Below are 13,447 nucleotides of genomic sequence, written 5' to 3' on the forward strand. Positions count from 1 at the left end.
TGAATATTTAACTTCAAGATCAAATCTTTATTTGCGGCTATATGCGTTTATGTCCTTAAACCTGTGGTGTCATGAAAGATGAAGTTAGAAAAGTTGGAGTTTTTTTTCTAATTCTATTAATGAAGACAAATATTACAAGCAGAGTAACTTCCAACACAATTATATTTTGAGACTAAGCAAAATACGGAAACAAATGTCATTTTAAAAAATCTATTACAGTTTTCTGGGGTCTAATTTGGGGAAAATATATTTAAAAATGCTTGTACAAGCATTGTGCATTTTTATTTTTGATACCTTTCAAAGAATCAAAAAGATACTAAAATCTCTTTCAGAAAGATCATAAATGTGGGGTAATGTTCACAAACGTACATTATACAATAGTTTGCAAGTATTTTAAGATTGTATAACAGGACTTCCAACTTTGAGTCTTCCATAACAATACCAAATCTGATATTACCATAGGCAAAGGTGAACAAAGACAAATTAAGTTCTAAGATCCATTGATTAAATATTTTCCAAAATAAATCAGAAAAATTACAACGTAAGTAATGGTTTTCCTGAGTTTCAATTACATTTTTGCTGAATGTACATTTATTTGAATTAATTTTAAACTTAAGTTGCATACATTTCTGCACAGATAAATTGCATTCATTGACTTAAAGTGCACTTCTTTACCTATAAGTGGAATAAAAATTAGATCTCTGGAGGTAGAAGCCAAAACACAAGTTTTAAGTCATGGTGACCTCTTGCGTTTAATTCTGAAAATACAACACCTGTGTTATGGTTGTCTTGAAAAATGCCTGCTTAAAAGTAGTCGATTTTGTATTTTAAATTCGTTATTTATTCGCTTATCCTGGATTTTTCACCCAAACATGGATGTCATTTTAACTTCGACTCTTCTGTCACGTAAAATGATAAAATTTGATGAAACCAACATTATCGTTAGGGCGGAGTGTCTGTAGGCTTTGCAAAGATGTTTAATGACTCAAGATAAAAAAAAATCAGCCAGTTTGGTAGGCTGGGTCGTTACGCGCTTGGCTAAAAAAATATCAAAAGGCCACACGTGCTCTTTTTTTGATATCTTTAGAAAACTTCTAAAGTGTAAAAGACAGAAAATTTCTCATTTTATTTTCTGAACTGGTAAAGTTTAAACATCTGTATGTCACTGGAGTGACGAGCAACCAAAGCAAAGCTAAGATTGATATTCCTCGCTAATCAAAGGGGCTCGATAATAACTGTGTGGCTTTTGTGACTGAACACCTGTTGTTGTTGTAATTTGTTACCAAAAATACCCATTACAATTACAATTAAACAAACAAACTCAGCCACACTTTCGCATTTATTTTCTAAGGAGTATTTAAGCGAAGCCGGAAGTAAACTTCAGGTGACTGTCTGGCTCCGTTGTTTCCGTGTCTGGCTTGAGTCGGAGCGGTTGGTTTTTCAGGAGGGAAACTTTGCAAGGTTTAACGGGATTTGAGCACGATTATTACAATTCGCCTAATTATAAGCGCCATTGCAGCCATACTGAGAGGTAGGAGTACACCTTGATTAGACAATGTGTTAATTTTGTCGTGTATCGTGATATTTTACCCGCTTCAGTTTGCGCCATTTTCGCTAGTTTGGTAATGCACAAATGTGCGCCTTTTAGCTCTGGCGTTCTTTGTCCCTTTTCTTTAATGGACTATATATGTTTGTTGTCTGACGTTTATATCACATACTTGTTTTCTATCTTAAATAACATGCTATCAAGCCTTAATAAAATGTGGCGGTGCCATATCTCGTCCAAAATTGTGTCCAAATCAAGTGCAATTGCGCATTTTTGTGCTGCATCAGGCCGTGTCAGACGCTAACAGCGCCAGCGCCTCTTCGAATAAAGCACGATACTGGCGCACATGAGTTAGCATCACGAGCTAACCGGTTAGCCTGCTAATCAACCAGCGTTGATTGTCGGCGTGTGAACGTTTACGTGACAGCGAGTTTGAAGGAACGTGAAGCAAATATAACGCCATTTCCCGGGGTCCTAAAGTTAACACCAAACGCTACCCAAAGAGGGGGAGAAACGCTTCTACATGCATGCATCGCTACCGGCTAATTTGGCTAGCCCCCTTGAGTGAACCCGACATGTTTGGGTTTAAAATATACAAATAATGAATCACTGAAACCGATGGAAACAGGTTCAAAATTCCGTTTGAAGTTGGTCGTGTGTATATACGAGTCACAAAGTAAAACTCCATCGCTTTAAAGTTGTTAAACACTTAGAGGGGAGACACCAGTTATTGCTAGCACCTTGTTGTTGCTTAGCCTCATTGTCATTTCTATGGGAGCTCTTAATTAGACCTCATAATTAGCTTTAAACTTCTATGAGTACTAAAGAAGTCTGGTTGTTTTGTGTACATTAGCGAGTTTAGCCTCACATTGGAGGTCGCATAGGGGGACTCTGTAAGGGCCGTACTGTAGTAGATCTAATCTATTCTTTAGATCATTTGTAAGTCAAAGTAACAAAGGCACTTCATCTTAATTCAGAGTCCAATATGTTTAAAATAACCCCACGATGTTAATTGTTTCAACGGGGATGCATGCACCATGTCACATCACATCTTGGCCAAAAATATTGTTTGCGAAGCTATAGCTTATCTTTCATGTTTTGAGTCACAGAAGCTGCAAAAATATCCTGTAATGTAGATATCGGTGTTATAGTTAACCTTGGTTTTAATTATAATTGCAATTACTTTGTTTGCTTTCTGATTTAACAAATATAAAAGAAGAATGCTCCTACTGAAGGCCAACATGTTATCGTTACATTATGTCTTCACACCACTCTCTATTTATGCTTGGACAAATATTGACATTCTCCATTTAGCTTGGCTTGTATTCTTTATTAAATGCTTAAATTAACTCATTGTGTTAGTGTAATGGTAACAAGGTCAGCTGCAGATTTCAGGGTAATGACTTCCCCCACAAATTCTAGGACTGATTCTAATCATACGTGAAGTTTGGCATTGTTTAATATAACTGACTTCCTTTTTTTATTTCAGGAGTCCACAAATCATGTCAGGCATTGCATTGAGCCGGCTTGCCCAGGAGCGCAAGGCATGGCGGAAGGACCATCCTTTTGTAAGTGGATCCACATGCATTGGCTTTCTTCTTCTTCCTCCTCCTTTTCTTCTTCTGAATTCCTTTAACATGAGACTTAAAACAGATTTAGAATTGAGAAATTGATCCAGCCGAAATTAAGGTTTTTTAAAGTCTTAAAATGCAGGACGTCAAGGTCTTAAGTTTTGTAGTTTTTGTTCTGTTTTTTTTTAATAGGCTATTCATCTAACAAGGTTGTAGGCTGGTTTTCCTCTTTTGTTTTTATATTTAGATATAATCACATGAGATATTGCAACTCTGCCAGCTCTAACCTGAATTCCTCCCAGACTTATGAAGATGAATTATTGAAATGAGTACAGCTGAAGTATTATGAGCTATGGCTGATCAGTTGCAACAGAAAAGTGATCACTGACACTTTAAAATCAGACTAAATGATGAGAAGTGTCCTGAAATTGGTGATTATACCTTGCTTGTTTCTTAATACCCTAGTGTAGGCTTTTTTTTATTTTGAAAGACGGTGCTTGTAAATAGATAATTCCAGACTTTAGGATAGCTGTATTTAGACCTCTGAATTAAAAAAATAAGACCTTCCATTCAGCTACCTTATGGCATCTGGTTCTTTTTTCTCTTAGTCTAATCTCATAATGCTCCTGGAAAGCTTAATTTCCTTAATACTAAAATAAATAATACTGGCTTTTATTTTTTTCTCATTCTGGTCTTACTGTGAGAACAAAACTTTGTAACTATGTGATTAATGTAACTGGTTAGAAATCTAAGATGCAGTAGGTCATAAAAAGTATTATTATACCGATGTCAGATTTTCTGTATATATATTTTAACAATCACTAATGTAACTGTTGACAATTGTGTCTCTTCTCAGGGATTTGTTGCTGTACCAACAAAAAACCCAGATGGGACCTTGAATCTCATGAACTGGGAATGTGCTATTCCTGGCAAGAAGGGGGTAATGTATTTAATTCTATACAAAAACCTGCATGCATTATAATACACCTGCTGTTATATCAAATCATAACTATAATTGTACTGTATAACATTGTAAATAGGTGTGTCTTGCATTTTTGGTAAAAAAAATTTAAAGGAATATTACATGATTTTCTGTGAAGCTCATCGAATGTTTGTTTCTTCAGACTCCGTGGGAAGGAGGCCTGTTCAAACTGCGCATGTTGTTCAAGGATGACTATCCTTCATCACCTCCGAAATGTGAGTTTTGGTTTTTGACTGAAATAAACACAACTGTGTATAATTACCTTTCATATTTTTACCTTTTTAATGGGTTCTATAAATCTCTGTGTGTTATTTAGCCAGGAGAAGAGTGATAAATGTCACTATCTTAACTTTTCATCCATTTCCTTTTTAAAGCATTAGGAGCATTAGCAGCTGTTATTGTAACCTAAAAGGGGGAAGAGAAGTGGCTACATGACAGTCAAATATATCTATTTATGTAGAAATAGATTTTGGTATCATTTTTTGACTTTTGCTTTGATTTATAGAAACACATTAAAAAAAAGGTAAGTCAGGATCAAGAGTCAGACGTGCAGCAAATGCTAAGAAGATTGTGGCCACTATACATGGGGTGCCTCTTCTGCCATCTGAGTTTACACAGCACCTGACAGTCAAAGTTAATATAAGAATGCAATTTTAAACTATTTCCAAATAAAACCCCCTGTTGTCCTTCTGGCAGTTTAAATCCTGTTTTTTTTCTCATTAAAATTAAAGTATTGTTGCAACGAAAAAAGCTTCAAATGTAGCTAAGACCAAGTGCAGTTAAAATAAGAACCAATGATTTGTTGTTTAAACTGAGGTGTACCTAATCCTGCAGTGACACGTTTGTAGTTTTCACACTGCAGGGTTTGAATTCTCAAGAAAAAAAATTAATCAGGGTTTATATCTGTATACATGCATATGATGCATTTCCACTACTGGCTCAGTTTGACTTGACTGTTTTGGTTTTGGAACCAGGCACTTTTTTCACCATTACAGTACTTTGAAAGTACCTCCTCAGGAAAGTCTGGGCCATCGTGGTGCAGCTGCACAAATGCATTATCTGACATGACAATCAGTATCTGGTTCTCAGTCTGCAGGTTTTTATCACAGCAATGAGACAAATTTTGTTCCAGAGATGATTGCAAGCTATGGGAGAAAATACTATTAAAGTACAGGAAGTTAGGGGAGTGATACAGCAGTATGAAGCCAATTCTGATTGTTACCACCATATTCTAATTTCTCCCACTTACGATACATTTTCATAAAGCAGATATCAAATCTTTATCAGCAGGCCAGCCAGGGAAAATATTGGAAATTGGAATCAGCCAATGGATTATAACCAGTACACCTATGGTTTAATTCAACAACTTAACGAAAAATGTTTTAAAGAGAACAGGGTTTTTTTTATAGATACAGTGCCATGAAAAAGTACTTGCCCCCTTTTGATTCCTGATTTTTTTTGCATATTTATCACATTTAAATTTTTCGGATCATCGAACCATTTTTTTTTTTTTATCTCACGTAGACAACCCAAGTAAAAACAAAATGCAGTTTCTAAATGATTTTATTTATTAAGAGGAAAAAATCCAAACCTATCTGGCCCTATGTGAAAGAGTAATTGTCCCTCCTTGTTAAATCATGAGTTAACTGTGATTAACCACAGTTCTTGGAAAGCTGAGTTCAATTTCGGAGGGCACACCCAGGCCTGATTACCGCCAGATTTGTTGAATCAAGAAATCACTTAAATAGAAGCTGTCAGACAAAGTGAAGTAGGCTACAAGATCTCAAACATGGTGGTGGCAGTGTGGTAGCCTGGGGCTGTTTTACTGCTTCAGGACCTGGACCACTTGCTGTGATTGATGGAACAATAAATTCTGCTGTCTACCAGAAAATCCTGAAGGTGAATGTCTGGCCATCGGTTTGTGCCCTCAAGCTCAAGCGCTCTTGGGTTATGCAGCAGGACAACAACCCAAAGCATACAGCAAGTCCACCTCTGAATGGCTCAAAAACAACAAAATTAGGGTTTTGGAGGGGCCCAGTCAAAGTCTGGACTTAAATCCAATTAAGATGCTGTAGTGTGACCTTAAATGGGTGGTTCGTGCTCGGAAACCCTCCAATATGGCTGAGTTAAAACAATTCTGTGAAGAAGAGTAGGCCAAAATTCCTCCACAGCGATACGAGAGACTCATCACCAGTTATCGCAAACGCTAGATTTTCAGTTAATGGGTCAATGACGTGACATGTCCATTTTGGTGTCCACAGCATATTTTTAATATAAAAATATATATTTTTAAACTGAAAGTACATTATATGATTTATTATCCCCCCTCTTTTTTGAATTGTATGTTTTATGAGCAATAGAAATTTGAGGATCTATGGCGCTCAAAACTGTCAAAATATCACTTGGGAGACCGTCTGCACCTAAAATGAAGGTGCTAAAATACTCCAAAAACATTTAAAATCTCAGTAAAAACTTTAAAATTATTCATTGGGCATAATTGTGTGGTTGTTTACAAGTATATATAAACATATACACATGGGATTTTAGCCAGTGTCATTCAGTATAACAGACATTCGGGAGCAATTTTACCTCAAGGAATTCTCGTAGTCATATGACATAGGCATGTGTCTGACTGACTGATTGACTGAGTGATGCTAGATCAGAGCCATATATCCAGACTTGTACTATGGGCAGTGTCGTACTCAAAGCCGTTTCTAATGGCTGCCTCCACTGTGGTGATTAGTTTGAATAGAGCTTTAGCGTACCGTCAGTTTTACTAGAACTGGACCGTTTCTGTATGTGATGCATAATAAAAAATAACACTAAAAGCTTTTTATGATGTGAAAGATATTTTAACTTTTCTGCCGACCTGCTTCTGCATGTGTGTGTGATAGTTACGGGGAAAGGTTAGTTGTTGTGTGAATGCTTGTATACAATGGAAACTGTGTCTTTATTTAACCAAGTGCAGAGGGCAAAACTGAAAGTTTTTTGTGACATAAAATATGTATTCGCTCTTCTCCCGGTGTGCTTTGGCACAGGTTAGTGACTTTTACAGGTGGGGGTTTGCTGCTGTGGTAGCTGTTAGCTCGGATGTAGCTGTAGGAAATCGTCAGTTTAAGTGGAACTGGACCACATTTCTCTTTAAAACCAGAGCAGAGCCACACTGAAAGCTTGTCTTGACGGAGAAGATGTTTTTGCGCGACTCCTGGCCGGCCTTGACATTAATTTTATTCACTGAGAAGCTCCACCATTAACAATGTTAGTCAGTGATGGCCTTTCAGCTTAACAGTTATGCATGCACATGTCATTTTGTCTTGTCTGGGCAAAAAAGTCTCTGATTGGTCCATCATGAATGTGACAGACAGAACAGTCCTCCAATTACCTTTCAAGAATTTTGGAAAAGTCCTGCCCTTCCCAAATGGGAGCTTTTCCAGGTGAATGGGAAATATATTCATGAAATGGATCGATCAAACCGTCCTCCTGTGGTGTCAGGTTAGCTCCTTACTCCTGACAGGGCTTTATGTTTTAAACTTTTAGAATTCTTCCATTCACAAGGCAATATAAATAACCAAATTATTAGAATATCCATTAATGTTATCCTGAATGACATTTTTCATGGGAAACATCTAATTGTTAATAATGAAAATGCATAAACTTTATTTTAAGACAACAAAAGTTTTTGAAATATATACATAACATTCTAATAAAGGTAAAAAGAGCTGTAATTAACGTTTTCTAACTCATTTTAATTTTTCCACTTTTAGAAACCTTATTCATCAGTTGTGGCACAACCAGTTATTAGGTTCAGGGGGCAATTATTTTTTCACATAGGGCCTGATAGGTTTGGACCCCCCCCCCCCCTTAAAAAATTAAATAATCATTCAAACACTGCATTTTGTATTCACTTAGCTTGTCTTTGTGAAATATAAAAAAATGTTTTGATGATCCTAAACATTTAAGTGTGATGAATTTGCAAAAACATCAGGAATCAGAAAGGGGTCAAATACTTTTTCACGGCACTGTATAGCCTCCTACTTTTGCTCTCACTGATGCACTTAACTTCAGAATGTCCACATTTTTGTCCTGGGGAATCTGCCCTCAGATACCCCTAAACGGTTAAGAGTCCCACCCTCATAGTCTCCTGAAATCCTGTGGGGAAACACAGAAGAAGGTTTGATTCCTATGATGGTAATAAATCCCACTGATGCTTCAGTCAACTATACTCTGCTCAGTGGTCAGCAATGTCTTGACATCATATTTTAGTATCAGCTCAACTTGCTAAGAACTTTGATAGATTAAATACCAGAAAGATAACTGTACCAGGTATGATCCCTAATTAAAAAAAATCAGATCAAGCCAGTACCACATAGTGGAGAAGTACATATAGCTAGATCCTATAGATTTGTTGTTGCTCAAGTTTTAAGGGTTATCATCAGAGGCATCAGTGAAAAACTTTATCTTCAACCAGCATACATTTGAAATTCTGTTGAAATGATCCAGCTGCAACTTACATCACTCTGAAAATTTGACTTTAAAAAGTTCTCAGAATTTTGTCCTGCTGATCTGCTTGGACCAGACCAAGTATGGTAGGTGAAGAAGGGGTGAATTATTTTATTGAAGGATTGTATACATTTAAATAAGTAACTGAGATATCATGTGCACGTATCTGCTTTAACATTTTTGCATATTTCCACTTGTATATAGCAGAAGAAAGAGAGAGTAGTCTTAGTTTTTTTTACCGCTGTGCATCTATCCCTCTGAGCTGTAGCACACACAGGTTTCTCATACACTCTTTAATGATTGCAGGATTGTTATTGACCACTAAAGGTGTTTGAAGCTGATCTGAGAGCTACACTCACTACTGCATACTACAATTTTAGTGCTTATTATTTATTCACTGTTAGAGCTGTGATAATTTAATTCATCCATTGCGGTTCATCTCTGACTGTATGATATAAGAGCTGATGTGCTCTGGCTCTATTCTAGTCTGTAATTTGGCAGCTCAGCACTGGCCTATAATTGCGTCAATCAAATCATAACGTTACCGCTGTGGGTCACTTATATCGTCAGGGCATTGTGACATACGAAATGTTTAATATCAGGGCTGCAACCGTGCTGCTGTTTTCTGAATGTGCTTTTAAAATGACATGAAACCTTTTATCATATGAACAACATGAGCTACTTCATCTCAGTGAAACAGCCACACGAGTGTTAAAGCCTGGTGATATCAGAGGAAGCTGTTAATTACGTCTGACATTTGTAATTCAGTTGAAAGATAAAGAGTACTTACCACTGAATTGTGTTTCAGGTAAATTCGAGCCTCCACTCTTTCATCCAAACGTGTACCCATCAGGCACAGTATGCCTATCTATTCTAGAGGAGGACAAGGACTGGAGACCGGCCATCACAATAAAGCAGGTTTGGACTGAAGCCCTTAACATGATTTTTTTTTTTTCTCCGTTTTTATACCCTAGTAGCACTTATTTTAAATTTATAGGAGGCAACAATTTAGGGAATTTTGAGTTTTAGCACTTAGTTTTTTTTTCTAATTAACCTTTGTGAGGTTTTAGTGATGCTAAAGAGAGAGATGACAAACAGTTGAGTAGTGAGTCAGAAAGGTGGCGATAAAGTGGTGATACATACTTTCTGGCACACAAAGCCTTATCATTGGAGAGTAAAATATCATAATTAAGACTGTGTTAACCCAGTACTGTTAAAAAAAAAAGGTTAGGGGAAATTGGGCACACGATGGGACACAATGATGTGACTGGGTGGTTATGAGCTCCCAGGAGCAGGTTGGGGAAGATCTTGAGGAAGATGAGCCGACGGGATCACACTTTTAGTGTGGCCAGGCTTTTGGCCAAGAAGGGCCAAGATTTTAGTTGCATAGTCTGACATTGTGCCATTGTGAACAACCCAAAAAAATCTTGTAGTCTGAGCTGGCCTTTACTGAGATTTTAATCAACTCTTCACTGTTGTGAAACACTTCATCCAGTGCTCTAACATCTGGGCTATCAGGTTGCCCACTTGAAATTCTTGTAGCCCACCCTTATTTGAACAGGTCTTCATTGACAAAAAAGTATTGTTCTGCTTTCTTTCAGCTCAGCACACCTGCAAAAAAGTGTCATGATTAATATCATTTTACTGTCTTGGTTAAATAGAGGCTTTTAATGTGCCAGCAATCATCAAATTTGGGCGTTCATGACCCCAAAAAATTATTTTTGCCCTATACCATTTGACATTGCATAAACAGTTCATCAAATCAGAAAATTTAGCCCTGGTCTGATGTACTAAGAAATCTCATTCTTGATGGTTTACAATGCAAAAGTTGTTGTTATTGAAATGTCTTTAATTCTATTTTTAAAAGCATATAGGGACTCTGTCATCCTCAAACTTTAAATTTTGTGTTTTAAGGACTGAAGTTTTTAGTGGGAATTACATTTAAACATCTATATGAGCTAAAGTTATTTTTAAAATTTTGGCTAACAGCAAAAATCTCATGTGCATACCTGTCACATAATGCAAATAGAGTAACTGAGTGAGAAATAATACCACCTAGGATGTTTGTTTTTTGGTTGCAGTTTTAAAATGTCTTTGGAGAAGAAAGCGACCATGGTTGATGTCAATTTTATGGTATTTCTAAGTCTTGGTGGAGGACCCAGCAATGATGGGACATAGTTAAGAAAATCTCTTCAACTGAGAATATATGAAATTGATTTATTTTTTTGGTCTGCTAATCAGTACATTTCTGTTGAGCGCCACAAAATAAGACTTTCTTTTTGAACGCCAACTATGAGTTTGTCTCATGGAGTCTTTTATCCCACAGATCTTATTAGGTATCCAAGAACTCCTAAATGAACCAAATATCCAGGATCCAGCCCAAGCAGAAGCTTACACAATCTACTGGTAAGTGATTTTATCGATGCCAATGTGTAGAATTGTATGAAATTATAATAATGTGTATGTGGAAAGAGAATATCTCTCTGTTCGATGCAAACTAATACTGGGAGGAGGGGGTATTCTGCACAACATATGACAATTTTCATTGTCATTACATTTCTTTTCATTCATATTAGGGATATGCTGTTTGAAAATATGACTGAAAATTCTCTCTATGTGATTGAAATCTTCTAATTTGTATTTACCTCCTAGAGGGGATTGAGTTGTTACTTTGTGTGTGTGCAAGACTACTGTAATCCTCCAGGGGGTGCTGTGCTCAAAATAAACACCCAGCTTTTTAACCTTAACTTAAATCTTACAGAAGAAACATCTGATTGGAAATCTGCATTTGCTTTAGTCAGCTCAGCTGAAATAGATTACATTTGTTCTCCTGATGGTTTAAAAATGTCTTTTTGGTTTATTTCTGACTCACATCAGTGTCCTGAGGTAACTGCTTTCTTGTATCCTCTTTTTTTCCAGCCAAAACAGAGTAGAATATGAAAAAAGAGTTCGAGCACAAGCCAAAAAGTTCTCCCCCTCGTAAGGGTCGAGACTCTCCGCTCCGGCAGAAGGAATGGGTTTAACAAGAATCACCTCCCCGCTCAGTCTCTCGATGAATGTGCTCCTCTCACATCAGGACTTGCTTAAAGACTTCTATTTAAACTCCACACATTCTGTGCCATCCGTTCTCCTCTCACCTATCCATTTTTTTGTTCTTAATTGCCAGTTGGCGCATAATGCTGGGAGGGGATGGGTGCTCCAGCACCCTGGTCGTTTCTTTTTAAACATTAATTGTCTTATGTGGTGCAAGGGACACAGCTCACTACCAGTGTCATCAACTCCATGCAAGCTGGCTGTCATCAATGTTCAAAGAAGAAAATGTCTTTGTTTTATTTTGCTCTTTCACAGGGTCTATTCCTTTATGTTTCCCCTTTTTTTCCATAAAAATAATGTAAAATTAGCTTCTTTCATTGTCAGTATTTCAACTGCTGTATAATGAATGGCACTTTTATACTGTTGTATCTCACTAGTGTCTCTAGATGGCTCTGTCTAATTCTCTTTCCCAGGTTTTCTATTCAGCATGCTGTAATATACGATAGAATCTGCTGCCTTGGCTGTCTTTTTGTTATTCAGAGTGTTTGCTATGGAATAAATCAAAATGGCCATGATGACCGAGGCAGGTAGGCTTAATTCTGTACCAGACTTTAAGGTTATATGGTGCTTCGTTCATGTATGTGTTGGCGTAAATAAAACTTTCTACAAATGTTTGCTTATCGTCATTAAACTTCACCTGTAAGGTTCAAGTAACAACACTTACACAACTTTTTTTCCTAAAACTATACTGCTGAAAAAACAATTCTTCTAACTCCTACCAGTGTGTGGTGCAACAGCCAAAAACAACCAGGATGATGGTAGTATATGCTTGTACAACAGGAGACTGAGACAAAATTAATATAGTAAAATCTATTTCACATTTTTAGTCATTCAGATTCACCACTCTAAAAAAGAAGCGTCTTTTTAGTTTAAGATTTTTACAATTTACTCCAGACAGTTAAAAAGTAAGGTAATTATTCAAATTCTGACAACATTGTTCCAGTAAGTCACATCAATATTATATCTACACTGTAAAATGTAAATTAGAGGGGAAATTTGACATTTTGAAGCAGCTACAGTGTTTTGAAGCATTACATGCCTCTATAAATACTCTATGTGCAAAAGAACTAGACATAAAATGGAAATATACATGATAAAAGTTATGTATTAATTCAGACATCAGTAAATTGTATGTGGGTCAGTGGCATGACATGCATATTTTTGTGTCTGAATTTATTATATTCTTTTGAAAAAAATGTGAGAAATTCAAACTAGAGTACTTGGGTGTAATTTTATGGTTCAAACCATCGGAATAAACGTTTTTTTTGTTTGTTTGTTTTTTTCATTTTAAAGTTAGTAAGATCATCTAAAACTCTTGTCCCTGAATTTGCAAGATCTTAAATGTCAGGGTGGCGCAACCCTAATCATGGGTATTTTATTTGGAAATGAAGTGATAAAAACAAATTATGGGATAATTTAACTCCAACTGCCACTCATGGCCAAGTGAAATGGCTTATAGAACTTGGGTACACTTTCCATGTCAGGTTAACAACCAATATAAAACGTCAACATTTTATTTAACCATGAATTCTTCATTTTATTTAAAAAATACATGTACCCACTTCTTAAGTGAAGAAAATAACATCTAGTAGTATTTACATGTTTGATTTGAAATTAGTTGGAAATGTCAGGTGGCGCAGCTGCAATGAATTAAGCATTATGTCACTGACACATTTACTGATAACAGGAAGTTACACATCAGAAGACAATGTGAGTCAGAGGCACAAACCTTTTAATATACATATACAGTGCTTA

General features: G+C 36.4%; 1 protein-coding gene across 1 annotated transcript; it reads left to right on the forward strand.

Moving 5' to 3' along the window:
- Positions 1-1,397: 1,397 nt before the first annotated feature.
- Positions 1,398-12,302, forward strand: ube2ib (ubiquitin-conjugating enzyme E2Ib). Its single transcript, XM_041816061.1, has 7 exons — positions 1,398-1,531; positions 3,036-3,114; positions 3,974-4,057; positions 4,242-4,314; positions 9,408-9,517; positions 10,926-11,005; positions 11,519-12,302. The coding sequence occupies exons 2-7, from the start codon at positions 3,049-3,051 to the stop codon at positions 11,580-11,582; spliced, it is 477 nt and encodes a 158-aa protein (XP_041671995.1). The 5' UTR covers positions 1,398-1,531; positions 3,036-3,048; the 3' UTR covers positions 11,583-12,302.
- Positions 12,303-13,447: the final 1,145 nt, after the last annotated feature.

The sequence above is a fragment of the Cheilinus undulatus genome, linkage group 20 (assembly GCF_018320785.1).
Source record: "Cheilinus undulatus linkage group 20, ASM1832078v1, whole genome shotgun sequence".
Taxonomy (NCBI): domain Eukaryota; kingdom Metazoa; phylum Chordata; class Actinopteri; order Labriformes; family Labridae; genus Cheilinus; species Cheilinus undulatus.